The following is a 27,358-nucleotide window of genomic DNA, read 5'->3' on the forward strand; positions in this document are numbered from 1 at the left end:
GCATGCCTTCATGTATTAAAACACAGGGTTGTTTATCTATCTGTCATGCTGTCTCATAATACACCAATTAACCCTGCAAGTCATGAAATAATTGTGATACAGGGCTTTATCACATTCGTTTTACTTACACCAGTGATAACCAAGGAAATAAAAGTTTGAAATAGTAGCCTAATATGGATTTTTTCTACAGCCAGTGTTATTTCCTCAGTTAAGAGGTGTTCTGCTGAATAAAGCACTTTGTGGGATACACTGAAACACAGTGCTGGCCATCATACTTACAGCTATGTTTAATATAAGCCAAACACCACATATCACAGCAGGCTGGAGGGCCCTGTAAACACAGAGAAACCCTGCAGGAAAACATGCTGCAGTGTGCAAGGAGCTGCTACTTGGGAGATTTATTTTCCAGCATGACAACAACCCTTTAAAGGCCAATAATAAAGTTCTAGGATGGCCAGGCCCAGACCATAATCTAATCCACAATTTAGGGCAGGACCTGTGTGCTGTGCACTGGATGAGAGTTTTGTAGAGACTGGGAAGACCTGCATTGTTCAAACATGCAAAACTTTGGTTCCTAACACAAAGTAATTAAATAAGAAACCAAATGTAGTAATGTTACATTTTTAAGGATGCAAAACTGAAACCAGAAAAGACAAACAATACTCCCCCAGTGCGTTCATTTCATTAAATAAGTTTTATTTCTTTAAGAATAACTGAAGAAAAGTGTTAGCAATTTCTGTACAATTGTTTCATCATTTTTCCCTTGGATTTGCTGAAAACTTTGAATGATCATCAGGGCTGAGAAATGTTATGCTGCCACATAGTGCACTTTAAACCTAAAAACAATATGATTAGTCCACAGGCAATCCGTCCGTTTTCCTCTGAATGTATTCCAAGAAGTTCCTTAAGCCTCGCTGTTGACTCCAGTTTCATTTTTTTTTCATTGGCTCCAACACTCAAACCCAGTTCCGAAAAAAAAAAAAAAAGAGGCACATTAGAAATACTGCCATTTTCCAAGGACTGTGTCTTTGATTGCATCGACAAACTGTGCAGGCACCCAGTAGACCCAATATTGAGACGCTTCCGTTGGACCCAACTGAAAAGCCTACGAGAGGGGGGAGAAAGGTAAGCACATTTAGCGATAGATGCAAATCCACATGACGTGCAGGTATTAAATGAGAGTTAACAATCTAAAATAAGGTCAGCTGGAATGATGGATGCATGTTTGCAATATAGCAATGCTTTTAAATGAATCAAAATGCTGCCTTTATGAGACCTTTCCATTACAACCTTATTAATTACTCCAAAAGCTATTCTGAAATGCAAAACATAATAACTGAATTACTCTATACTTCCTTCTTTTTAACCTCAAAATTTAAAGTACACAAGGTGGATCACTATCAATGATGGGCTTACTATTTTATAAGGGAAAAAAGCTTGCTGCCCACTGACATTTAAATCCTCATCTCCTCTTAGCTGCCACTTTGGCTGTATCAAGACAGCTGAATTGTACAGGAATAAACTCCCACACGTTTTTATTGGCGACACAGTACAATCTCGCCAATCTACGTGTTCAGACAGTGGGAGGTGGAAGTAAACCGCAGCAACAAGGAAGCAAGAAAATATGGAAATTCCCTCAAATTTCCACTCACAGAGTAGCTTAGATTTTAAATACTGATAGTCATTTCGCTTAAATGCACTTGTGGCCCACTGTTGTGACACTTACAGCATTATACAGCCAGTTTGTACTAAATTTAAATGTATCAGATTACATATCTGGTCTTGTTTACTTCACACTCAAACTATCAAGGTCAAATCCACAGTCAGTTATTTGGCTGAAAGAGTCATCAATTCATCATACTGAGCTCCATGAGACCACCCGATTCAATTAAGTTACTTGTTCTGGGGTTTTCATCTCACTGACAAAGAAGAACACAAGTGCCTTCAGACAAAAAGGTCAATCTAGAGAAAGCACTGACATTTCCCACTCCATTGCAGAGCCCAAAACAGCAAATGACGACCCCCATCACTCTGATGCACACATATTACAGTGACTTCAGTGAGCCGCTCAACCTGCACTGTTCACTAACACAAAAGATCGTTTATAGACAAAGCTTAACCAGTCTAAATATATCATATTGCAACAAACATATCTGCTCTGTCCTTTAGCTGTTCCCTATACACCAAATGGTTATGACGTCATGCTAACAATAATTACTTCCAGGTCAACAACTGCCAATTGTTTCAATTGTGATGGTTAGTAAAATTAGCAAACATTTTAATTTCTGTTGTCATTTTCTGCAATTGTTATGTTCTGACATAAATGGTTAAACACAGAAGTCCGACTTATCCGGTGTTTCTGCTGTGCTTATTTTCTACACTGTGTTGCTTTGCTACTATCTCTGATAAACCAAATCTGCCAGCACAGAAGCTAAGCAGCGTACTGCTGTGGACGTAATTTAGCCACTTAAGATAATCAATATCAGTGTTAGGGCCGTTTCATAGTTGACGAAAAGGCACGCAGACGCGAACACATACCATGCGTTGCCAGCGGGGATGATAATGCAAGCGACGTACTTGAAATTAACCATTTTTTGTTACAGAAGAAGCAGGTATGAAATATGGCGGGCAAGGAGGAAAAACTTTGCAAACCTGTACGGGCACACCCCTATTTATATGACAGTTCTAGTGCCCTGCACTCTAATAAAATAGCAGTACTAGCTAGCCAGAATGTACCGGTGACTCTGCTACACCCTATTTCGCGAGCGATGTATTGCATTTCAAGTGTCGCCTGTCGCTTGCGTTCAATGTGTTGACTATGAAAGGAAGTGTGTTGCTTCCTCGCATTGCGTGTGTTGACTATGAAACGGCCCTTAGTGTACACCATATTTAGAATATTTCCTTTACATTACCTTACCAGTAACCAATCAATGACCAATAACACCAATGCTCTAAAAATGACTGTTTTTGTCGATGGAGTCTGGTGGCTTTGAGACAGCGGCTTTAGTTCCCTGTCAGAAAAGGCTGTCTGACAGCAAGGTGTAAAGCATGAATATATTCTAAATAAAGAGCATGCTTAAACTGATATAGATGTTTTTAAGGCAGGCCTTACTTTAGGTGGCTAAAAACTAACCAACTGAAGCAGCGTTTGCTCACAGGATGCGGGAGGTTTCTACACAGAAGGTATTGTAAACAAACAATGTGATTCGATCTATGCAAATATCCTAAACCTGTCCTTCTTAAATTTGACTTTGTTCCATGACCGATGTGCATGATGTGTGTCAGCCTCGCAGCATTTGGCATCATGACTGTTTATAAACAGTCTGACATGCAGGAAGCAGCAACAGCACTTACCATCATGTGATAGTCCTCGTGGCCTTCGATGGGTTCAGACACTACGTTTTTAATGGAGCCCATTGGGACTTTCTCTGTTCTCTCTACAGAGATAAACACACACAAACATGAAGAGAATTTAATCATCAGCATGTTTGTGCTGCGGTGAATTTAGCAAAAAATGAGGCCAGCTGTGATCTCACCCTTTGTTCCGATCCACAACTGATCCTGCTCCAGTTTGAATGTAAGTCTAACTTTTCCTCCGGACTTGTTAAACATTCCGGATAAAGGCACTGTTGGTAATCGTTCCTGTTGGCAGGAAAAAGCAGTTAAGGCTTTGTGTCTCTTGTTAAAATCATATAGTTAAGATACATCTGCAAAAACAGCTTTGAACAGCTGAGGCAATCAACACAAGTCAAACAGGAACAGGGACAGACCTCCCTTAATCTTCTCTCACCTTTGTTCCTTTAATAGATGGCATTATGTCATCTGGTTTACCTTTGTCCAAAACTTTCCTGTGTTGCTGAAATAACAGTGCATTTTTAATATCACAAAACTCCATAAATATTTTACTCTATCCTGCAGAATGCCGTTTATCTCACCTTTTGCCTGCATAAAGGTTCCTTCTTGTTCTCTTCAGCTTTAACTTCTTGCTGAATGGCCTCTTTGGGTGTATTCACAGCTAATACGTCATTTATTGTAGATCCTACCACCATTATTTTTGCACCATTTGTAATCTTTATTTCACGTAGCGTCTTGTCCTCTGGAAGCAACCCTTTGTACATCACTTTTTGCATTGCAGGTGGAAGACCTAGGAAGACAAAGAATATCAAATGCTTACTCTTTTAAAATCACTCTATACAATTAAGTTGAAGGTAAGCTACTGAGCGTTCTTACCAGTGAGAGAGTGAATCCTCTCTTTTAGTTTGGCTCCGGTGTTATCAACAGGAATTTTCAGATCATACTTATTCTTGTTCCAGATAATCTTCAAGTCCACCGTCTCCTGGTCGCCGTCTACATCGTCGCCATTGCTAATACTAGAGTCCTGAGTTGTGGTGTCTCCTGCAGCTGTCTGAGCCGTGCTTTCTGTGTCGCCTTTTTCAGCATCCTCACCCAGTGGTTCAGCTTCTTTTGGCTTTACCTCGGTTTCCATTATGACCTCTTCACTTCCTGGAAGAGCAAGAAAATACTGATTTGAATCCATTCAGTGAAATTCTATGTAGCTGCTTAGCACAAAGCTGTTGGTTCTCAGAACAGTATGTCCCACATAAATGGAAATATTCAGAGATACACACGCGGCATGTCTTAGGCCTTGCGATAATCACATTTCAACAGTGTACAGTACATGCCATCCACACAAGAGCGATATCTAGGGGTGGGGGAAATTTCCGATTCTTAGATGCATCGTGATTCGGACGTGGACGAATCTGAATCGATTCACAAACGTCCAAATTTCGATTATTTAAATCTGTTAATTAGAGTAATACAGAAGGTTCTAAATAATGCGGAACTAAGAAGCGCGGTATGTGTCATCTCCGGGACACTTTGGGATGCGCACCTGGAGCAGACACGCCGACACGCGCACAGAGGAAAACAAACATGGCTGACCGCTACCCACCTCGCCGTGAGAGCTGAACAGCTTCTTCTAATTTAAAAGCAGATGTGTGGAAATACTTCGGCTTCTACAACGCTGACGGTGGAAGCGAACTGGACAAGAGCCACGTTATATGTAAGCTGTGTTGTGCTAAAATAAAATACTTTGGCAACACAACAAACATGAGAAGCCATGTAACTCGATTCCACCTGACGGAGGAGTCAGGGAGACGGCAGGCTGTTGTTGCTGCGGCAACTAGTGGCGCTACCGACCAGAGAACAATCGAGGAAGCAATTAGAAAGCTGCCACCCTCATCGGAAGAGGCGAAGCGAATTACGAAGGCCATCGCGGCATTTATTGCCAAGGATTTGCGTCCTTATTCTGTCGTGGAAAATCAGGGATTTCGAGCACTGCTGCATACACTGGAGCCCAGATACACCATCTCATCCCGACGCTATTTCACCGACACTCTACCATCAAACCAAAACAGAAGTCATGGCCTCACTGTTGAAGGCAGGCAGGTAGGAACGCGGTTACATGTGATGCGTGGACGTCTGTCGCCACCGATTCATTTGTTACTGTAACTGCGCATTTTATCTTGTGATTTAAGATACCTGTTGTTACCTTTGGTTCCATACAACAAAGTTGTAACTTTACAGTTTGCAAGCATTTCCATTTATATGTTTAATAAAATATAATGGAAATGAATTCAACTCTTTCTTATTACAAATGCACTGTTTTTAAAAACTGCAAGTGTTGAATGCTTATTCAGTGAGACAAAAGAAATGTGTGTTGTGAAAAAGTGCATCAATATACATAAATTAAAGATGCATCAATAATCGTTTTATAATCGAATCGTAGCCCCTGAATCGTAATCGTAATCGAATCGTGAGGTGCCCAAAGATTCCCACCCCTAGCGATATCTATTCGTCTTTGTGTTAAGTAACCACAATGAAATATGGCCAAGTGAAGCAAAGTTTCACTTTAGTTTGTGAAACTGAAATTGAAATGTATTCCAGCCTGTAAGTAATGCTACAAACAAAGAGGGCAAAACAACTGATTGATTCATTTTGACAAAACAGCACAGAAGAAAACAATAATACAACATAAAATATTTACTATCAGCCTGAAAGGTGTAAGCTAAAAACTTAAGCATATTACACCTTCCCCTCTAGCAATACACGACCTGTTTGGTGTAAACACAAACAACACACAAACACAGGCTACTATATTCCTATCATGCTAATTTCAAAATGTTACTTTGATCATGTAAATTAAACTACTTTTTTTTTAAAGTGTGCTTTAAGTTTTCAGTTCCTCGCTTTCCATCAATTCACCCCTTTAACTGAAATACAATGACTTCATATGTTAGTACTTACAAGTGTTTCCTGCAGTGTTTTATACCGGCCTGAATTAATAACCACCTCAACTAAGACATAATGAAACATTACTACTCCTTTATGAAATAAAACAATAAAGCAGCACAATAATTTATATATACTGGGAGACAAAATGTGTCTGGACCTGAAAGGGGGGAGAACCCAGCTTACCTTTTATGTTCTTTACACATCACACACTCCCCTTTAGTCATATTGGCAATTACTAATTTTATTTCTGACTGTAAACATTCCTTGTACTATTTTAATATCAGCTAAATCGAGTTAGAGGCTTTAATTTAATAAGCAGGGGGTTAGTTGTTTCCCCCCCCCCCCCCCCCCCCCCCCAATTCTTGTGGTTCTCTTTTGAAGTACAAAATAGATTATATTTCTTTCATGTGCATTTCCCCATGACGTTACTACCACACAATAAGTTGCATATGAGTTTTAGTGTAACTATGAGTCGACAGTTAATGTAGTCTAACATCAGTTTCGTTTTTCTGCTCACCCCCTCTCTATCTCTCTCTCGTGGGTTTTCTAGCTCTTTCCATCGCTTATATTTTTCATAAAGGCAGCGACTCTTACTTGTATGTTGGGTGAGGGGATAAATAAAAGCAAACGACGCCTGAACAGAACAAACAGACATGGCTTCTGATATAAAATACGTACTCGCAAAACACTGCATCTTGTGATACGGTTGGCCTTACTGGTTACAAAACTGGTATCGTTAACGTACCAAACTGTTTCTTGATATTCCGTCGTTAGCATTAATAAAATATCCACATTTAATTGACTATGTAACAGCAAAAGTTAACCAATTCAAACCCAACACTAGTTAAATGTTCTTAAATTAACTTCAGTCCTCACTGAATTTAGCTAAATTTGACTGCTGTTAGCAATCTTTAACGTTAACTTAGCTAACGTTAGCTACAACACTCGGCAACATTTAAAGATAACCGTTACATGAAACGCATATCTACATAACAAGGCATTAATGGCGTCTTAGATTAACATGCCAGTTACAAACATGTGTTACATGATTGACAGTATTCAGCCTCAATGTAAAGAAATATTGCTGTGTTTTCTCAATACCCACCATCCTGGGTCGCCATGATGATTGTGTACAATCTGTTGTAGGTTGAGGCAAAGAGAGTACAGACAGCAGGATGATATCGGATATTCACTAAGAAGAAGTAGACCTCAGCGAAAGTCGTGTTCAAACGCACATTTACGCGTGACAACAAACTTAACAGAAGAAAAGCAATACTTTTTCAAAATGGCGCAGAAAATACAGTTTTACTCACCGTTACAACGTTTAAACGTTTCTAGTTTCAGTTAACCGGTGGACAGGAAGACGCAATGGATATACGCATGCGCACTCAAAAATAACTGCAAATACATTTTTTTGTACAAAAGCAGTTGTAGTTATCATTAAGCAAATACTGTGTCGCAATAATGTAGTCAAATAAATTCATACAGCCGAAAAACAAATATTTTAATCATAATAACTGAAAACACGAACTAATGTCGTGTAGCTACATCCGGGAATTTTCGGCAAACACGGAAGTGAGTGGTATAGAACCTTCTCGCTGTGCTAAGGTTCTCTGTTGTTGTGGCAGCAAGAGCAGACACCGAGAGGTGGCACTTTACTCAGTGGCTATTGGATGAGTTTTTCTTCTTTTTCCTTATTGTATGATGGTTGGGATTTTAAACTATGCATTATCGCCAACTATTGGATTCTGTGAAACATTTCCAACTATGGTAAATTAAAACTGAAACCCCCCTCCTTCTCAAGCCTTGACAGAAACTCCCATCCAGACAGAAAGTCTTTGATGGACATGGTGGAAATTCCCTAAAATAACTTTTAAAAAGACAATCTTACAGTAGCCTACCACATATCACCCCCATACTCTATATCTCTGTGTTGATTTCACTGAAGGATTAGTTTTTATTGACATTACAATAATTTGATTCATGTATGCATGATAATTGGATATCAAACTGGCTAACTATTTTTTGTATAAAGGCTACTTAATTGTAGGCTATAAATCTAAAAATTGTGCCACAAAATGTTGACAAATAGACCAAAAAGAATGATCTAATATGCAGGTTGAACAATTTCAGATTAGTTATGGGTTCATATGACCTAAACCTCTCATCTTTTATAACGTTTGAGAACAAAGAATGATTTTTTTTTAACTGTCTTTTGCCTGCTGCTTTAAAATACAACACATTTGACTGTTGATATTGCATGCATTTCCTACTTGAACTTTCATGATAATTGCATTTTATTCACCATTGTTTTATGGTTTTCTTCATTAAGTGAGAATTTCAGGCTAGTGATTATAATAACAGATTTGAGCTTTGTCATGAAATTCCCTCTAATTATCAGTCAGTTAATGGGAATCAGTGGGAACAGTGCAAGTAGCCTAAATTAAGTTTCTTAACATTGTACCTGGTGCAATAAAAACAGTCATTAGCGATGGAAGAAGTACTCAGATCTTTTACTTGAGTAAAATTAGCAACACCACAGTGTAGAAATAGTCTTAAGTAAGAGTACAAAGCATCAATATATTTTTAAGGTAGCAAAAGTACTCTTTATTCAGGATGGCTCATTCCAGAGTAATGTATATTATATTACTGAATATAATAGCAACATTAGGCAACATCATTATGTTGCAACGAGGCTAGGCTATATAGGTTATACTGTAGAATAGTTTGTGAATTTCACCAAGGGATTAATGCTCTTATCCTATATATTCATGTTTAATAAACCATCATAATATATTGTTGGTTATTTGTATTGTATTATTAATCAGAATCTGCCAGCAGCAACTAAATATATCAAATAAGTGGGACAGAAGAAAAAGTAGGGAAAAGTACAATTTTCCGTTGAATCATAGAGGAAAAGTAGAAAGAAGCAAAAGAAAGTAGCAATAGTAGTTATAGGTATGCTACCCCAAAATTATATTTACGCGCAGTACTCAAGTAGATATACTTAGTTACGTTCCACCACTGACAGTAACACACAGTGATACTCAGCTTACAGCCTACAAGCCTGATGGGCCTACCCATCAACCACTTTCTAATTCGCAACGAAAATAAATTAATTTACACTGGCCATTATTTTTCTACTTTAATGTAAATAAGATGCCAGAGTGAGAAAAAAATATATATCAAAATAGAGTTTATTAAAAAAAAAAAAAAAAAAAAAGCCAGGGTAGAGTCTGGCCTAAGCCCAAAATGTCCTCAAATCCCAGAAACGCCCGTGCATATACCTGACCTGTGTCGGGCTGCTGCGACTGGATTTGCCTCGTTTATTCATTTTATCTTGCAGCAACTAAATATATCAAATAAGAGCGATAGTCGTAGGCCTAGTGGATTAAAAAGTACAATTTCCCCCTGAAATGTAGAGTAGAAGTGGAAATTAGCAGAAGAAAATAGCAGCACTATTTATTTTTCGAAAATACTTGAGTAAAGTACAAGTAGCCTATACCTCAAACTTGTATTCAAGTACAGTGCTTGAGTAAATTTACTCAGTTAGTTTCCACCACTGACAGTAACACTAATACAGTGATACTCAACTTAAAGTCCATGGGGCGCCAAGTGGCCCATCAACTGTTTTCTAGCTCCCAGTGGAAATAAATGGATTTAAACTGGCCATTATTTTTCCACTTTGAGTGTAAATAAGGTGCCAGAGTACAATTGAATTAATTAATTAATTAATAAAATAAAATAATAAAAATAAAAATAAAATAAAATAAAAATGCCTGGACCCCCAACAGAGGTTTAGGCTGAGCCACTGCATACACCTGACCTGTGCTGGGCTGCTGCGACTGAGTTTGCCTCATTTATTCATTTTATCTCATAAATTTTATTAATGTTTGTTAACTGGCTCATGGGTCCCGGTCAGTTTGCAGAAGTGGCCCCTGGCCAAACAAAAAAGTTGAGTATCCCTGCACCAAAGCTCCACAGTCTTCACAGTCATCACAGACTACTTTGCTTTCCATGGGAGCATGTTCCTCCCGGTTACCTCTGGAAGGCAGCAGAAGCTAAATGAGACTAAACGGCCGCAAATGAGGCTGCACAAGAAGAAGAGGAAGAAGCTGGAGCGGCTGAGGGAAAACCATGACGGAGGAGCCGAAGAACAAGGAAGACCGCAAATACTGGCTTGTAATTAAAGTCACAAGTTGTCATGCGTACTTAGCATGATAGAAGGGAAGTGCCCAGATAACAGTGTTGCCCTATTGCTGCCTGTGTCCCAACACTCTCCGCTGCTCCTCTGCCCTCTCACTCCTGTTGTTTGCGCATTAAAGTGTAACTAAACAGTTACGCGGTCAGCTTTGGTGGCGCGACTTTGTTCAAATGGATTTATGCGAGTCGATAATGAATCCGTATGGAAATCTTTCTTAGAATTAGAGTTCACATGAGTCGACAGGAGGACATCACCAGCGGCTCTAAGTTTATAATGTATTTGTAGGGCGAGTAAGAAGTAAAAAAACCAGCATGGCAGACAGGAGGACTTTCAACGTTGTGATTTTGGGAGTGGGGTTTTTGTTTATTTTCACTGCATTCACCACCTTAGGGAATGTTGAAGTAAGTAAAACTTTATTACTGGGCTTATACACATCCAAACCTTTTCTTATAACCTACTGTAGTTGCATTTGTTTCCTCTGTTGCATGTTAAAGTGCATTTTCTGACAGTCTGCAGACACTGCTGAGATTTTGTGAATGGATGGAGCAGATTTCCTGTCCCCAACTCTGTAAAACTTACTCAAAACTCCAACATAATCTGCTCTTAAGACTGTTTGTACATTTCTATGTTTGTATATTTGTTCAATTTACTAACTACCCTCTTGAATGATGGGAGTTTGTTTTAAGAGGACCCAAAAGAATCCATCTGCAGATGTCTAATAGGCAGTAGGAATCAAGCCAGTCAGAGCTGTATCTCGTGTTTCTAATTTTCCTCAATGGTCAGTGAAATTATCAAACCGGATGAATGACTTGAGGACATAATTAGGACCCACTTTGTCCAGTCTAACCGTCTGCTTTCATCTTCCTCTCAGCAAACTGTGGTGAAAAGCCTGCGCAATGAAACTTTCACTGGGAGTGGGTACCACAGGTAGGTGCACGTTCACGCACATCCTCGGCTCAGGTTGAAGAAAAACACACTATTTTTAATAAACAAGTACATTATGAAGTGGAATAATAATCCTCTTTGTCTCCTTTACAGTCTTGGAATCATCTATGGGGTGTTTTCGTTCTCCAATTTACTTGCACCGACAGTCGTTGCAGTAATTGGACCAAAGATTACTATGTTTTTGAGTGGCATACTCTACAGGTAAACACTGCCATTGTAATTACATAAAGGGCTGTTTAAAAAGATGCTGAAACTTGTTGGTCATTGCTGTTCTGCATGATTTTTTGTCTAGTGGGTACATTGCAGTGTTCATCAACCCTTCAACATGGTCCTTTTACTTCACCTCTGTGCTGATCGGCATAGGAGCAGCAAGTAAGTTCCTCCACTAGATATGAAGATATTTTTATATTTGGTTACAACTAGGGGTTGCACCTAAAGATTATTTTCATTGTGGATTAGATTCCTGATTAATTAATTATTTGTTCGGTCTGTAAAATGTGAGAAAATAGTGAAAAATGTCTGATCAGTGTTTCCCAAAGCTCAAGATGACGTCCTCAAATGTCTTGTTTCTCCACAACCTAAAGACAGTCAGTTTACTGTCATAGAGGAGTAAAGAAAAGAAAATATTCACATTTAAGAAGCTGGAATCAGAGAATTTGAAAAAAAAAAGGCTCAAACCTACTAATCAATCATCAAGTTTGCTGACAATTTAATAGTTGACAATCAGTTAAATCAAGTCTAACTCTATTGTCATTTCTACATGCAGAGTGCATGGAAAAGAAATTGCGCTTTCTCACAACCCCAAGGTGCCATCAGACATGTACAAGTATAAAAATATAAAGATAAAAAAAATCTATACACATCACACATATATACATATGCATACACATACATGATAAATAAAAGCACACATGCAGAATGTAGAATATAAGAGATGTATAATATAAGAGAGGACAGTTCCAGCAGAGCCCTGGGCTAAGAGGCATTTGGTATTTAAAGTGCATAGTGGAGTGAATGACCCATTAAATAAATATAAATATGAATATAAATATATAACATGGGAATACTGGTCACTAATGAATGATTTAAAAAAATAGGTGCAAACATGTCAATTACTTGATGTTGAGTTCTAATTACAATGATGTTAAAGTTACTACTTTATTTTTTTTTTAAATGCATGTGTGCAACAGCATGTGGATTACATAGCTAACACAGTAATTAGTAAACTTTAAGGAAAAAAATAAAGCAAATTACAGTCATCTGAGATAACCCTCCTTTGTACATTTAAATTAAGATATCTTATTTAAGTTAATATAAGTCACATTTACTCTAATTTAACGGGATATCTGGGTTTTTGTTTTGCTTATTTTTGCTTACAGTAGGGTTAGCGATTATTTTCATTATCAGTTAATCTGACAATTATTTTCTTGACTAATAATTTAGTTTATTAAATGTCAGAAAATGGTGAAAAATGGCAGTCATGATTTTCCCAGAGCTGAAAGGTGACATCTTCAAATGTTTTGTTTTATCTCCAAATCCCAAAGACAACCAGACATGACAAAGAAAAGCATCAAAAACTCACATCTGAGAGGGTGAAACGGCAGCATTACAGAAACAATTAAAGTATTATTCAATTTATCATCTCAGCTCTATCTTAGGCTGTAATTCTCTAGAATAGGCATGTTTACTTTTTTTTTTTTTTTTTTGGTTTGGCACATACTAGGTACTACAAAAAAATACACGTAAATAGTTGAACTTGGTTCCTGCAGCCTATTCAAGCTCAGTTTCTGTGTTAAAATAGTGTTTAATCATGCATACAGGGATTATCATGACTGGGATGTGTTGATGCGTATAAACAGTAGATCCCAAATTAGACCTTAAATGGGTTAGGAGCTGTTTCTGTAAACAGCTTGTTCACAGATGTTAGAGAAAACTTGTTCACAGATGTTAGAGAAAACACTGAGAGAGCAGCCCTCTGCCGAGCAGCTACTGAAAAAAATGAAGAAAAATGATTTGGGGCTGTTTTTAATGTGGTCTCAAATCATTGCAGTGTGATGAATTTTCATCATGTCCCGGGGGTACTGTGTGGTTACTTACCAACACAGAAAGATAATTTTTCACTTTGTGTGGGCAAGTAATTGACTGGTTAATTTTTTTTCCCCTCAAATGACCGCTCTTACTCATTTTTCCTACAGTGCTCTGGACCGCGCAAGGACACTTTCTGGTGGAGAACTCAGAGGCTTCCACCATCAACAGGAACACAGGGGTGTTCTGGGGTCTCCTGCAGTGCAGGTATGCAGCTACTGAGATATTACACAGATATTACACAGTCTGTCAGTGGTAAACAGATGCAAGCGTAAATACAGTTACCTCTGTGCAGTACTTCATTTAAAGGTTCAGTGTGTAGGATTTAGGGGGATATATTGACAGACAATAAATATGTCTTCTTTAGCGTATAATCACCTGAAAATGAGACTCACTGTGTTTTTGAATGAGCTGTCCATATCCACACAGGGAGTGTGTCCTTGTCCGCGGAGGCCACCATGTTTCTACAGTTGCACAAAACCGACAAACCAAACACTGGCTCTGGATAGGGCCAATCACATTTTCATGTTATTGCATCAGCTGCCATAGTTAGATGCCCCTCCGTGATAAGTGTTTTTTTTAACATGAAACTGTATAATTCAGTGTTCTTAAAGGTTTTAATCTACTAGGGCCATATTCACGAACATTGAGACATTGAGAATACTCTCAGAGAGCTCCTAACTTAGCCTAAAAAATTCAGTAAGGAGTTCAAGCTTAGGAGTGATTTAGGAAAGTTCAGTTCAGAGCAGCTCTGAGCAAGGAAAGACAGAAACTTTTACCTTAGCGAGGACGTGTGGTTAACCACGTTGCTAGGTATGATGCATTCTTTTAACAGATGTGATTGGTTGTCAGAGACACACGCCTTTTTGAAAGATGAACTGCTGACTGTGAAAGTGTTGTGATCATTTTATTTCTGGCATTCTAGCCCTAGATGAGAGTGTGTGCATATCCCTAATCACATCAACCACACATATTATTCCCGCACGATCTAATCTGTAGCATTTCATTTACTCACTGTCAGTCAGCATTTGAAGAATATTTCTCTGACCTCTTTGTGTTTCCACCATTTTCTCTTCTGCTTAAGAAACTCTTAGAAGTCCTCCTCCCTGCTCCTAACAGTTTTTCACCGTAGGAGCTCTTTAAGGTCTAAGATGCTCCGTGAATAACTTTTTATCTTTAAAGGACCTAGTCTTAACTTTAAGGGGAAATTCTAAGAAAATGTCAAATTTCTAAGAACTTTCTTAGAATTTCATCACTAGGAGCAACCTTTAGTATGAGGAAGATTTGTGAATATGGCCCCTGCTCTTTTTCTTTTGAGGAGGAAGAGACCTCTGTGGATAATTCAGCTCCCTGTAAAAATCTCCTGAACATCTGAATTTTAACTAATCAGAGAAAAAAGATAAGCACACATTAGCAGGAGCTGGGCTAGCCAAGCAGCTATGGAGAAACATTAATTTGTAACGTGAAACTGCTTTATTCAGTGTTCAGTTCAGTTCATTTTATCAGTTTAAATCACATATATTTTAGAAAGGAGGAGACCTCCATGGATAATTTGGCTCCCAGTAAAAACCTCCCAAACAATGAATACTGAAGGAATCCTAACCAGAGGTTAATGCTTGATACATGGGAGAAGTTCCAGTTGGTTGCAATCTGCAGTCTTCACCACTAGATGCCACTAAATCTTACACAGTGCTCCTTTAAACCATCTCTGACTGACAGCACTTACAACTTCCGACCAATCATTTGCAAAGCCCCGCCCCTTTGAGTTGTTGTTGTGTCTGTCAACCTTTCTGTTCTTACACAGCACATATATAACCTCTGCAGATAATTTGGCTCATAAAAACCTCTTGAACAATAGATACTGAAGGAATTCTAACCAGGAGAAGTTTCAGCTGGTTGCAATTTCCAATCCTCACCACTAGATGCCACTAACTCCCCCTAAATCACACACACTGCTCCCTTTAACCGCATTGTATTTTAATACTTGGATTAAACAGCATGATTCTCTGAAAATGATTTAACTATGGCCTTTAGTGAATTAAATATTCATTTTTTTTTGAGAATCTAAAAATCCTCCTGCTAATTTGCTTCCTAAACCAACCCAAGGTTGCTATTACAGTGGCCTGCATTGTATTATTTCTTCCCCAAATTACATTCAGCGCATAAAACACATCACCATGTCTTTTTGTTTGATGCAACTCTTCCAGTTGATCAAAGATATAGTTACACTGCAGCAGCAAAAATACTGTCAGGTCTGTATTTTTAGCCTGACAGGATATTACTGTATGCTTTATTTTAGAATATATTTAATAAATCATGTTACAATTTGTCATATCTGTCAGAGTCATTTGTTGTTGTTTTTTTTCTCTGCAAAATATAAAAACAGTCCATTAAAACAGATTTCTGCAGGTGAGAGTTTTGGCCTTTTCATCTCTTGTATTCGGCCCACTGCTCCTGCACGCTGGCTTGGACAACTAATTTGTATTTGTTAAAATATGCAAATTGAATTAGTATAATAATTACATTGGCTGTCACCTGCTCCAAAGCTCACAATAGGGCAATGCTAATCTGACTCTGCAGTGGTGATCCCTGCCACAGTAAACTTATGAATCAGTTCTTCACAGCCTGCAGACACACACATACACACACACACACACACAGAGAATGCGGTAGCTGTTATCTTTTATGAATAACCCCTGTTATTCCTTGCTGAGGCTTTGGGGCGGACTAATTGCTCATCTACATTTTTCAGTTTAGGTGATATGTAATTAAAGACAGAAATAGATCACAGCATTTTATAGAACTGCCCTGTTTGAAAGGCAAATAAACAGCTTAAAATAAAAATGAAAGAAGCATCCTCAAAGGCAGAAATGCAGATTATTGTTTTTAGAAAGTCAGCGTTTGATCCAACCCCCCCAAAAAAGTCCAGTCCTCCTTGTTCGCTTCTTCTGTCTTTCATGATTTATCAGATGACATTTCAGATAGCACTGTATAGTCAATGGGCTTTTTTGTTATTATTATTATCACACTGATTGTCCTAATAGGCACACTTTAATTAAAAGGTCAACATTTTAAGCAGCAGAGTCCGACACCAGAGGTTTGACTGACATAAAACTTGCTGTACAAATTGCTGCGATAATGACAAACCTTTGAGAAATGATATCTCCGGTCCCCGATTCTTCCAAGTAGTGAGTGCATCATTTGTAGGGAACAAAATGTAACTGTTTCCTGTAGTTTTATTGCAGTAGCTGGTCTGGACTTTCAATAATATCCCAAGATCTTCATCCTTAAAGGGATACTTTACTGATTTACAACCAGCTCTGTATGGACCGTTTCATTGCTATTCTGTTACTAGGGCAACAACTTTGGTCCCTGTTTACTTCCTGTCAGCTTCTGCATTAACATACATTCAAACAGGAAATACAAAGGGTCCCATTTAGAATGTTTATGTTGTCCGGTTTGAAACGGTCTATAATAACAGTCTGGGCAGTATGTGTAAATGAACTATGGTAAACTTCCCTCTTTTTCCCGCTGGCAGATTTTCACTGGCTCTTGGGCTGTTGCTCAAACTATAGATTGTACTTCTGCAATGTCACGGACACAAAAAATATATTAGAGGATCAAAGCGATCAAACTCAGGCCAAACTCAATCACACTGTAAAACCAAGCAGTGCTGATGAAATATAAACCAAGATTCTGTTACTGCATTGCCTATATCTCACGTAAATTGCCTTCAAAGACACATTTTAGTGGGCTGTAATATGAGAATTTGTGAACAGGAAATGGGCGCCGTACTGTTTCCTGTACTGTAAAACAGAGGGCGCGTTCCGAATCGCATACTTTTTCTTTTTACTTTCAAGTAGGTACTGCAGCTACCCTAAAAAGTACATACTGTTGCATGCAGTATGCACAAAATTGGGACATACTACTTCCTCATAACACTACACCCTAAACCTTGACCCTTTTACTCATATCTGTGACCATGGAGATGAAACAAAACACATTCACCAAGCTCACCAGAGATGGAGTTACTTAGACAACTCTGATAACTGCATACATTGTAGATTCTACCATATTATATTAACAATAGTAAAATTACATAAGCTATACATTTCTCTGACATTGTAATTTAACACTTATACCCTATTGTTGCTGGTTATATTTATGATTATTTTGTTCAATTAAAGAATTAATATTCCTATTATTACTAATCGACTGGTCATCAGTCACCTGAATGCACTGTCATCCATCAGCCAGAAAAGCATGCTGGCTTGCATACTGCAAAATCTAACTGGATACAGTAGAACTTCCTGGTATATTTGGCATACTGCATTTGACATAGCCTACTTTGTATTGGGACATTCTAAATCTTTTTCTGGCATACTATATAGTATGGATTGGAATGCACAGTGAAAATACTGAGAGCAAACAGTAAAACTAAGCAGTGCTGATTAAATATGAACCAAGATTCTGTTATTGTGTCCATGTGTTGTCTATATCTCACCTAAACTGTTTTCAGAAAAATTTTACCTTACTGTTAGACTGTCAGTTGAGATCGTTTGTGACCAGCAGGCCACCATATTGTTTACTTTCCTGTGTTAAAATGCCAAGCTCGCATAATGTGACCCACTGGTGGGAACGTGTATGGGTCTGGTGTGGTGCTTTGCATTCTGGTAGTTGTAGGTTTTCTACCTCTTGATCAAAAGCAAATGCCACAGCCCTTTTTCTCTGTTTCCTCTGGTCATACAGCACCAGTGTCAAAAATATTTGTGTCCTCCTATGGTAAAGACAGCCCAGTTTTATGAAAAGACCATCTTTCAAGTAGTGAAATGCTTCTTTAAAGTGCTTGAAAAAAATTGGAAATCTGAACATCTATAATTTTATGACACTTTGAGAATTATCTGCTGAGGATGATCATACAATTCAATGAAAATTTCTTTGACTTCTTTTGTCATTTTCTCACTTGTTTTGCCATTTTATCTTATTTACAGCATGTTGTTTGGCAATCTTTACATTTATCTTGACTGGAACGGAAGAACGGAGATACCAGGTAGGGTTAAACCTGTATATGTACTATCATGACAATGAAAGCAAAATGCCAAGAGGATTATACAAGTGATTGGTTATTCTGAATATGCTCCTAGCTTAATGCTGTTAATATATCTTGTGTGCTTTAATGAAGCGGGTTATTTTAATCTTCCTCTCTCAGACAGCAGCAGGAAAAACATTTTTCTGTCCCTGCTGGTCGTCTCCATACTCGGCACACTCAGCTTCCTGGTGTTGAGAAAGGGCCATCATGAAGAAGAGATGCTCTCTGAAGAGGAAGGCCAGTCGTTGCTCTCAGCTCCCATGATGTAAATGAATATCCTTTAGATAATTACACCTTTTTCACTGTAGTCAAAAATCACTTGTGCAAAAGGACAAAGAGGAGACAAAAGTGAAATAGTTGACTGTGTTTTATGCAACATTGTACAAATATACTAGATTAAATGTGATGAAAATAGTTGTTAATTTACCTTTCAAAAAATTAGAGGCTATAAACTTCATTATAAACAAATGTCCAAAAACTATTTTTCTCGAATAACCCACCTTGAATTTTTAAGGGGTTTTCAAAATGACCTACCACTACAGTTCTTTTTAAATCACTCTTGTCCTTCACAAAAATGACTGACCATTTTTCTGCAGATTGTTGCAATTTTGACGTCAAGCCTAATCATTGCACTTTATACAAGAGGGGTGCAATCAGGCAGATTTGAGGTAGCTTGGACGGAGAGTTTCTCTTTGAGAGTGACAGCGTTTAAAGGCCCTAAATTCTTCAAGCACGGCCCCCCAACATTATTTCACTTTTTATGGCTTGGTCAGAGTTTGACTCAAATCATGAAAAATATAGCTGGCTTTAAAGACCACTGAAAGTCACAGGAAAAAGTAGAAGGCCAAAAGAAGCCCAGGTGCATGGTTTGCGTGAAATGTGTTTTAACACTAAGAAAATCAGTTTTGTGAAAAGCGCAATGAGGCTGAAATTACTAGAAATCTTAGTAGTGTGCTAATTTTGGAGAAAGTTTATTCTCTAAGGCTGTTTGTGTCTGTCTTGTGGCAGCAGTCTGTGTTTAAAAGCTGTTTCAAGTATCTCCTAGATGCAGGTGTTTGATCCTTGCTTATTGGCTGAGTTTGAATGTGTGCATGAATCCATCAGCATAACAAAGAAGCCTATAGGGAGCCGTCATTTATTGTGAAAAGCACTTTTTTTGTGCAGTGTGTTGGGATTTTCAGGAATCCTTGTGATGTTTATGCAGCTACAGCGTCTTTGATTTGTAAATGACTTCACCTGTTTGTCACTCAGAGGAAGTTACATTATTATTTATCATTGTTTGTGTGAGCAGTTTACTTCTATTAATTAATGTCAGCGCTGTCAAAGTTAAAATTAATTTATTTTCTGCTGTTTAGGTATAAGCACAGAGCAAACACTGCCATGCAGGATGCCAAGTTGGAGTTCAGTAAGTTTTATTATTTATATATATACATAGTGCATGTAGATATGGATACACAACAAACTTTATGTAATAACAGGACTGCTGGTGTGCCCCTAATCCACACTCATTCTAAGCAGGTAGTATGTATCGTGCTGGAGGAATGACAAATTGAAGTATACTCCAAAAAACAGTACTCATACAAAATCTGATTGATTTTTCACTGTGCTGATGCACACTATTCTCCCATGATGCAATACACAAAGGACACCGAGGAGCTGCTAACAGCTGGACAAAACGTGCATTGTGAGAAACTGTGGGTATTGTGGACTCAGGAGACAACAGCAGAAATATCTTGGACAACTAAAAATATTATTAAAAATATCTGTATGTCTATTTGTGAAGTAGGGTGAGTTTTTATTATTATCTCCTTCTAGTGTAAAATTTAAAGTATGGTTACTGCCTGCTGAAACAATGTACAGTGATGATGAGTATGTAGCGCTTACTGTTACGAATGTCACAAGTTTGGGGAGTATTTTGTGATGAACCAGTGATTGGCCAAAGTAAAATGTTGATCTGATGATGGTGCTGGATGAAAAATTATTTCACTTCATCTCATGTCCATACCAAAATTTGTGTGTACGAAATATTACACCAAGTCCACTCAACAGCTGTAGAGACATTTCACTCAAAACCACAAATCTGAACCTCATGGTGGTGCTAGAGGAAAAGTCAGGAGAGCACCAAAGACTTAAGGATTCATTATCTAGGAAGTATGAACATCCAATAGATGTAAACATACACTCACTGGCCACTTTATCACGTACATCTTGCTAGTACCAGGTTGGACCTCCTTTTGCCTTCAGAACTGCCTTAATTCTTCGTGGCATAGATTCAACAAGGTGCTGGAAACATTCCTCACAGACTTTGGTCCATATTGACATGATAGCATCACACAGTTGCTGCAGATTTGTCCACATCCCAAAGGTGCTCTATTGGATTGAGATCTGGTGCCTGTGGAGGCCACTGGAGTACAGTGAACTTATTGTCATGTTCAAGAAACCAGTTTGAGATGATTTGAGCTGTGTGACATGGTGTGTTATGCTGCTGGAAGTAGCCATCAGAGGATGGGTACACTGTGGTCATAAAGGGATGGACACGGTCAGCAACAATACTCAGGTAGGCTGTGGTGTTTAAACCATGCTCAGTTGGTACTAAGGGGCCCAAACAGTGGCAATTGCTCTAAGACTGCAAGGGAAGCTCAGCTTCCCCTAAAATGTCAAAAAATAAGTGGTCAAATATGTACTGTTGTGTTTACATTTCATTGACTAAATATGCGCTAGAACGCGTTCAACTTTTGTTCAGAATCAGCTACTTATCACAGGTCACTGACGCGACTTTCTTCTCATTCATTCCCGTAGTGTCACAGTGCATTAAACAGTCGAAGCTCAGCGTCCAAAGACTTCAATGGGGAAGCATAGAGTGGGTTGTTCCACTGCAGCAAAACTAGACAGTCATTGGATAAATGCTCGGCTTTGTCCTGCCCATCGGACGCTCAGCGTCTCTGGGGGTCTATGGGGCAGTGGGCTGGCCTCGGCTGGCCTGGACGCTGGGCTTCTGCATGATGATTGGATGATCTGTCTGAGGCTGAATCCCTTTTTGATTGACAGCGAAATGAGCGAATCAGCGATCTTGAAATATAAACCACCACCGGAGCATTTTTCAAGTTTCATTCCATTGTTCTGAGTTGATCTGGATCCTCTTAGAGACTTTTTCTTTGTTAAAAACGACTAGCGACAAATCTAGCATCTTTTTCTGGTGTTATTGGAGACTGTACTCGTGTTTGGAGACTCTGACTTCTGTCGCTCTGCAGTTACTGTCTCCAACGAGCAGCGGGTGCTGCTGTGAGCCCCTCCACCGTCCCAAAGCACTCACAGGCGGTCACACTACCCTCGCGCAGCAGCCCCAGAGGGTAGAATTTACGTCTAAATAAATGGACACATTTTATGATGTAGGCCGAAAATGAGCTTCCCCTCCTTGAAAGACCAGCAGCCGCCACTGGGCCCAAAGTGTGCCAAAAATATCCCCTACACCATTACACCACCACCACCAGCCTGAACTGTTGATACAAGGCAGGATGGATCCATGCTTTCATGTTGTTTACACCAAATTCTGACCCTACCATCTGAATTTCGCAGCAGAAATCCAGACTCATCAGACCAGGCAACATTTTTCCAATCTTCTATTGTCCAGTTTTGGTGAGCCTGTGTGAATTGTAGCCTCAGTTTCCTGTTGTTAGCTGTCAGGAGTGGCACCTGGTGTGGTCTTCTGCTGCTGTAGCCCATCTGTTTCAAGGTTCGATGTGTTGTTGGTTCAGAGATGGTCTTCTGCTTACCTTGGTTGTAACATTACTGTTGCCTTTCTATCATCTTGAACCAATCTTGCCAATCTCCTCTGACCCTTTTCAGACCATCCTCTGTAAACCCTAGAGATGGTTGTGTGTGAAAATCCCAGTAGCTCAGCAGTTTCTGAAATACTCAGACCAGCCCGTCTGGTACCAACAACCATGCCACGATCAAAGTCACTGAAATCACCTTTCTTCCCCATTCTGATGCTCGGTTTGAACTTCAGCAGGTCGTCTTGACCATGTCTACAGGCAACATGCATGTCTGCATGCATTGAGTTGCTGGCAAATGATTGTCTAATTAGCTATTTGGGCTAAGGAGCAGTTGAACACATGTACCTAATAAAGTTCCCGTTGAGTGTATGTCACTGGATAAGTGAAAACTTGAACCTGCAGGTGGCACTAGAAAAAAGTCAGGGAATCATTAAAAGTCGGTAGGATTCCTCTTTGGGGGACCATGAATGTCTGTAGCCTGATACTAGACAGAAATGTCAACTTGTAACAAATTTCTGTGGGGGCAGGGGATTCGATTTTCCCTGACCAATCACAAGAGAACAACTCTTCCACCTGAATAAATGTCCTTTTAAGTTCACACCTATGCATCACCATGCCAACATACATATTTTGCCGGGGTGATAAGAGTGGAGCTGAGCAAAGAAAAACAAACTACAATGTCTGGCGATAATGGGAAGTCAATTTTAGACATCCTCAATAAGAGCGTCTATCTCGCCTATAGCACTCGCCATTGTTGTCAGTACTCATCATTGAGTCTGGCACTGCTTGAAAACAGCTTCATGTGGTGCTGATTGGCTAATTGAGTCCCCCGCATCACTCGTTGGCTGTTTTTCTGGAGTGAGCACATTCAAAGGTCTGGACCCAGGCAAGAATGTCTGTTTAAAAAATATTGTTGAAATTCAGTATTTAGCTGTTAGTGTGGCTAAAAAAGCACATGCCATAGAGGTGATAATGTGTTTACTTTGCTGTGTAAACCTTTCTCATCTGAGAGAATATAAAAATTACAGAAAAAGGCCAGCGTAAGACGTAACAGAAATGTTACCAGGCATTCAGCCGGTGACCTCTAGTCCCCCACACTCCAATGCTCTTAATCTGAAAGTAGCAGGCAGAGTCACAGGCAGTTTCTATGTTCTTCTTCAAGTGAAAATTTCTTTCATGTGGATAAAAATCTCCTAGCATTACAAGTGAGTATGCAGAAACTGCCTGCTCCAGATTTTATCTCTTTTTGTCAACAGGAACCTGTGCTGCACTTGCACCTGCCTTCAGTGCAGCCCTCAAGTTGTTTGGATGATCAGATTGCTCTTTGTCTTGCGTGTATCTTGTGTGCGGGTAGACTTGTGTACACCTGCCTCAAAGGTATCGGGTTTATCGAAGATGAGCACTGATTCATGTCAAGAGAGGGCATCCAGGCATATATAAACAAACCTAGTGGGATTTCTTCCTTTAAAATGTGAATTTCCCTAAACGCCGGGGTGAAATTCTCTCTTGGGCGTTCCTCCACGTGCATTTATATTTAGATGTGGCTTTTTGGCTTGTTGAGACGGAATATTTCCCTATCTTTTATCTGCATTTTATTTAAATTGTCAGAGGGTAATGGGGCCTCAATGTCTGCATTTTTATCTGAGCTCAATCCTCATGTAAAAAAGCTATATAAGTGTTAGGAATATATGTATTTATTAGCAATTCAAATCTGTACATTGTGTGTCCTCCTGTTCAGAAACCATCCTGCAACTTGTGAAGACTAAAACTATACTGCTCCTGAGTCCCTGCATGGCGTACAGCGGTAAGTCGAATGGAGAATGCATTAATGCAGGGAGCATCTAAACCTCCAGTGAAGGCTCACAGCTACAGTGTGCCCTCCTTGTTCTGCAGGCCTGGAGCTATCTTTCTACAGCGGAGTGTATGGGACGTGTATCGGAGCAACCGCACAGTTTGGAGAAGCAGCTAAAGGCTTGATTGGGATCTCTGGGATTGTGGTAGGCATTGGAGAAATCGTAGGTGAGTTAACATTCCTCTGTCGGAGCTTGTTCTGGTGGTTTAAAGTCACTGGAGGCCACTGGGTTCATGAATAGGTTCTCTCTCATTAGGTGGAGGTTTGTTTGGATTGTTGTTCAAGAACAATCGCTTCAGACGAACTTCTGTGGTGTTTCTGGGGATGGTTGTCCATTTCGTCGCTATCTATTTGATCTTCCTCAGTATCCCAGACGACGCCCCTGTCGTTTTTAATACCACCACCCAAAGTAAACCATATCTAACTCCAAGGTAGGCAATTTCTCTCAACAATCAGACAATAAGGATGAGTGCGCATGGGGAAGGCCGGTCACAATCCTTCTTTGTTTTAATAAGAACTGTATTTTCTCTCTCAGTGTATCCATTGCCCTGCTGTGCAGCTTCTTGCTCGGACTCGGGGACAGTTGTTTCAACACACAGCTCTACAGCATATTAGGCTGTGTTTATGCTGAACAAAGCACGCCTGCGTTTGCCATCTTCAAATTCATCCAGGTAATCCCGAGTTGCCAATTCTCAGGCATTGTTAGCAGAGCTGAGCAAAGCCGGGTTAAAATGTTGTCTTGTCAAGTATGAAATGAATTCACCTGCAGGCCCATTAAAAAGGAAAAGAACAAGACCCACACGCGCCTCTTAATCTTCCCTTTGTCTTTGCTGCAAAATTGGTCTCTAACAAGAAATAAACCCTAGATATTGTGGTATTTTAAGTTCCAATGAAATTAAATTGCAGTCTTTTGTCTGTTACAGCAGACATATCTGCTCCCTGAGTCACTCGCCCTTTGTTCCTTGAGATAAAAATCAGACACCAAAGGGGAGAAATTTATATATTTGGTTTCATGATGGTGCCCTGTAGTTTTACATTTATTCAACAGACCTGGAACCTTATTTCAATACAGCCAATCAAATCTTGCATAAACCAGAAAGTTCTTTCTTTCAGTAAGATAAAAAACTGTTAACAACACATTTAAAAAACATGTTGACATTATTTTTGACTATAAAAAGTGACTACTAAAACTGGTTTCAGCTGCACTTGAACATGACAGTAATTTAGATACAGTATATAAGAACAAATATTAATTTAACTCAAAGTTAAATTATGAAACTTCCGCAATAACTTGTGAACTTTCTACCTAACAAATGAGGATTTTATCGACTAAACTGTCCTTAGCAGCTTTGATGTATTAAAATCTAAAATCTCTTTTCCTCTATCAGTCTGTTTTTGCAGCAGTAGCGTTCTTCTACAGCGGTTACCTCCTGCTGAAGTGGCAGCTCCTGCTGATGGTCATCCTGGGCTTCACTGGAACGCTCTGCTTCTTCGTGGTGGAGAGGATGCAGAACTCCTCTGTGGATGCACAGGATTATTAGAAAGAAGATGTTTCTGTATCAGCGTTGATCATCTTATGGGACAATCCTGTGTATTTTATTTCATGAGGGGTTATTTTGAAATCTATTTTTTTAATAATGCACTGAAAGTCATATGCATTTCGATATCACACTCAAATAATTTGAATTGTTGCCACAAGTTGCCTTAAGAAAACATCTGAATGGAGTAACATGGTTATCAATCAGCCTGGATTGTACCTTGCACTTTTTGTTGCAATAACCTGACACTGCGCAGTATCATAGTTAATCATTAACATAATTTCTACTGCACGCTGCACTGTTAGTCTTACTGTAGGACATTAAAAATAACCACTCACCTTATCTCCCACTTGTTTGCATTGCTTCCAGCTCAGGTTTGTCATTAAAGGCAGCGTCATGTCGTCCGAAAAATATTTCATGTATCTACAACTGTTACTTTTAATGCTGTTGATAGTTTGTCAGAGTGATTGACAGCTTGATAAAAATAGATGAGAGAAAATAATTCAATAGTGTTCCTGTCATGTATCAGAAAGTTAACTAATAAATGCCTGACAATCATTGTTCTTAACTTTGTATATTTTGCATGTTGTCTGTGTTTTTTCACCAATTTGGAGATTTTTGATGAATAAAGTTTTATGCTTTTTGGATATTTAGTCATTTTAGTCTGTTAATAGTGTATTTTGTAATAAATATGCAGGCCAACTCTTGAATTTTATGTCTCTTGAATGAACCAAGTTGCAGACCAGCTTAAATGTTCCTTTCAGAGGGGAAACACCTGGAACTGTTCTTTTCTACATCAGCCTGTGGTTCAGATCTAAGTGGATGGGGGGTTTTACTCACCGTAACACAGCTAATGTACACCCAGTTTATTGTGCCACAAAACAAGATAAATCTACTAGTTTAAATCCTGATTTTCCAGACTTATTTGAAAATCCATGAGGGCATTAATCAAAGGAGGAGCAGGAGGAGAGGTGGAAGAGGAAGGGTTATAGGCCCAGAGGTCCCACATTACTTCACTGGTAATTGAGTATTGATTACATTACAATGAGAGTAAGCAGTTTTGTGTGATCTTAAGTCAATTATGCCACAAACTTGACAACAACAAAGCTCTGATGGGCTAAGTGAAGTATACAGCGTTTACTCACAGAATTAAAAGCCTGGCAGGGTTCATATTATTGGTTTAGGGAGATGGCCTCAAAAGGAAAGTAACGAGGTTTGGACGAGTCTGGTACCTGAACACGAGCACGTCTGATACATAAGCTATTAGTTATTCCGCAGTGTTTCTCAATTAAAAATCATAACAAGCTCTGTCATTGAAGCTGCTGTGATAAGTAAATCTATAATTAAAATGCATGAGAGTACATCTATCACATTTACAAGCACTTAGAGAAAACACGGATACCAATTTCAATCACAGAACAGCTAGTCGTAAAGTTAGACTATTTAAAAGAATACCTCACCTACCCCCCAAATGATCATTTGCATATCAATTACTCACCCCGTGTAACATAAAATTCGAGAAGAAGGTATTTTTCTTGCATGCCTCCATGGTGAACGAAGAATCCAAAAACAGAA

The 27,358-nt window shown here is 39.0% G+C and overlaps 2 protein-coding genes across 3 annotated transcripts; one reads left to right on the forward strand and one right to left on the reverse strand.

Annotated features, from left to right (window-relative positions):
- Positions 1-675: 675 nt before the first annotated feature.
- ubfd1 (ubiquitin family domain containing 1) lies at positions 676-7,719 on the reverse strand. Of its 2 annotated transcripts, none has more exons than XM_033644057.2 (7): positions 7,608-7,719; positions 4,231-4,503; positions 3,936-4,144; positions 3,791-3,856; positions 3,537-3,642; positions 3,355-3,437; positions 676-1,105 (listed from the first exon to the last, which is right to left on the reverse strand). In XM_033644057.2, exons 2-7 carry the CDS (start codon positions 4,484-4,486, stop codon positions 995-997), a joined length of 831 nt encoding a protein of 276 aa, XP_033499948.1. In that variant the 5' UTR covers positions 4,487-4,503; positions 7,608-7,719; the 3' UTR covers positions 676-994. The 2 variants fall into 2 exon arrangements, with proteins under 2 accessions (XP_033499948.1, XP_033499947.1); XM_033644056.2 differs by lacking the exon at positions 7,608-7,719 and adding an exon at positions 7,400-7,590.
- A 2,630-nt stretch (positions 7,720-10,349) lies between these two features.
- LOC117267745 (UNC93-like protein MFSD11) lies at positions 10,350-26,430 on the forward strand. The gene is made up of 13 exons (XM_033643739.2): positions 10,350-10,899; positions 11,370-11,425; positions 11,537-11,644; positions 11,736-11,815; positions 13,639-13,735; positions 18,520-18,578; positions 18,738-18,882; positions 19,973-20,022; positions 24,132-24,197; positions 24,287-24,412; positions 24,502-24,676; positions 24,781-24,916; positions 25,634-26,430. Exons 1-13 carry the CDS (start codon positions 10,810-10,812, stop codon positions 25,784-25,786), a joined length of 1,341 nt encoding a protein of 446 aa, XP_033499630.1. The 5' UTR covers positions 10,350-10,809; the 3' UTR covers positions 25,787-26,430.
- Positions 26,431-27,358: the final 928 nt, after the last annotated feature.

Source organism: Epinephelus lanceolatus, chromosome 18, assembly GCF_041903045.1.
Source record: "Epinephelus lanceolatus isolate andai-2023 chromosome 18, ASM4190304v1, whole genome shotgun sequence".
Taxonomy (NCBI): domain Eukaryota; kingdom Metazoa; phylum Chordata; class Actinopteri; order Perciformes; family Serranidae; genus Epinephelus; species Epinephelus lanceolatus.

Bases quoted from the DNA above. Each gene is read 5' to 3' on its own strand.
- ubfd1 (XM_033644056.2), bottom strand. The intron at 4,145-4,230 runs GTAAGAACGCTC...TTGTCTTCCTAG, and splicing joins GAGGATTCACTCTCTCACTG to GTCTTCCACCTGCAATGCAA. The intron at 1,106-3,354 runs GTAAGTGCTGTT...CCCCTCTCGTAG, and splicing joins ACGAGGACTATCACATGATG to GCTTTTCAGTTGGGTCCAAC.
- LOC117267745 (XM_033643739.2), top strand. From the start codon at position 10,810: ATGGCAGACAGGAGGACTTTCAACGTTGTGATTTTGGGAGTGGGGTTT. The intron at 11,426-11,536 runs GTAGGTGCACGT...TCTCCTTTACAG, and splicing joins ACTGGGAGTGGGTACCACAG to TCTTGGAATCATCTATGGGG. The intron at 18,883-19,972 runs GTAAATGAATAT...TCTGCTGTTTAG, and splicing joins TTGCTCTCAGCTCCCATGAT to GTATAAGCACAGAGCAAACA.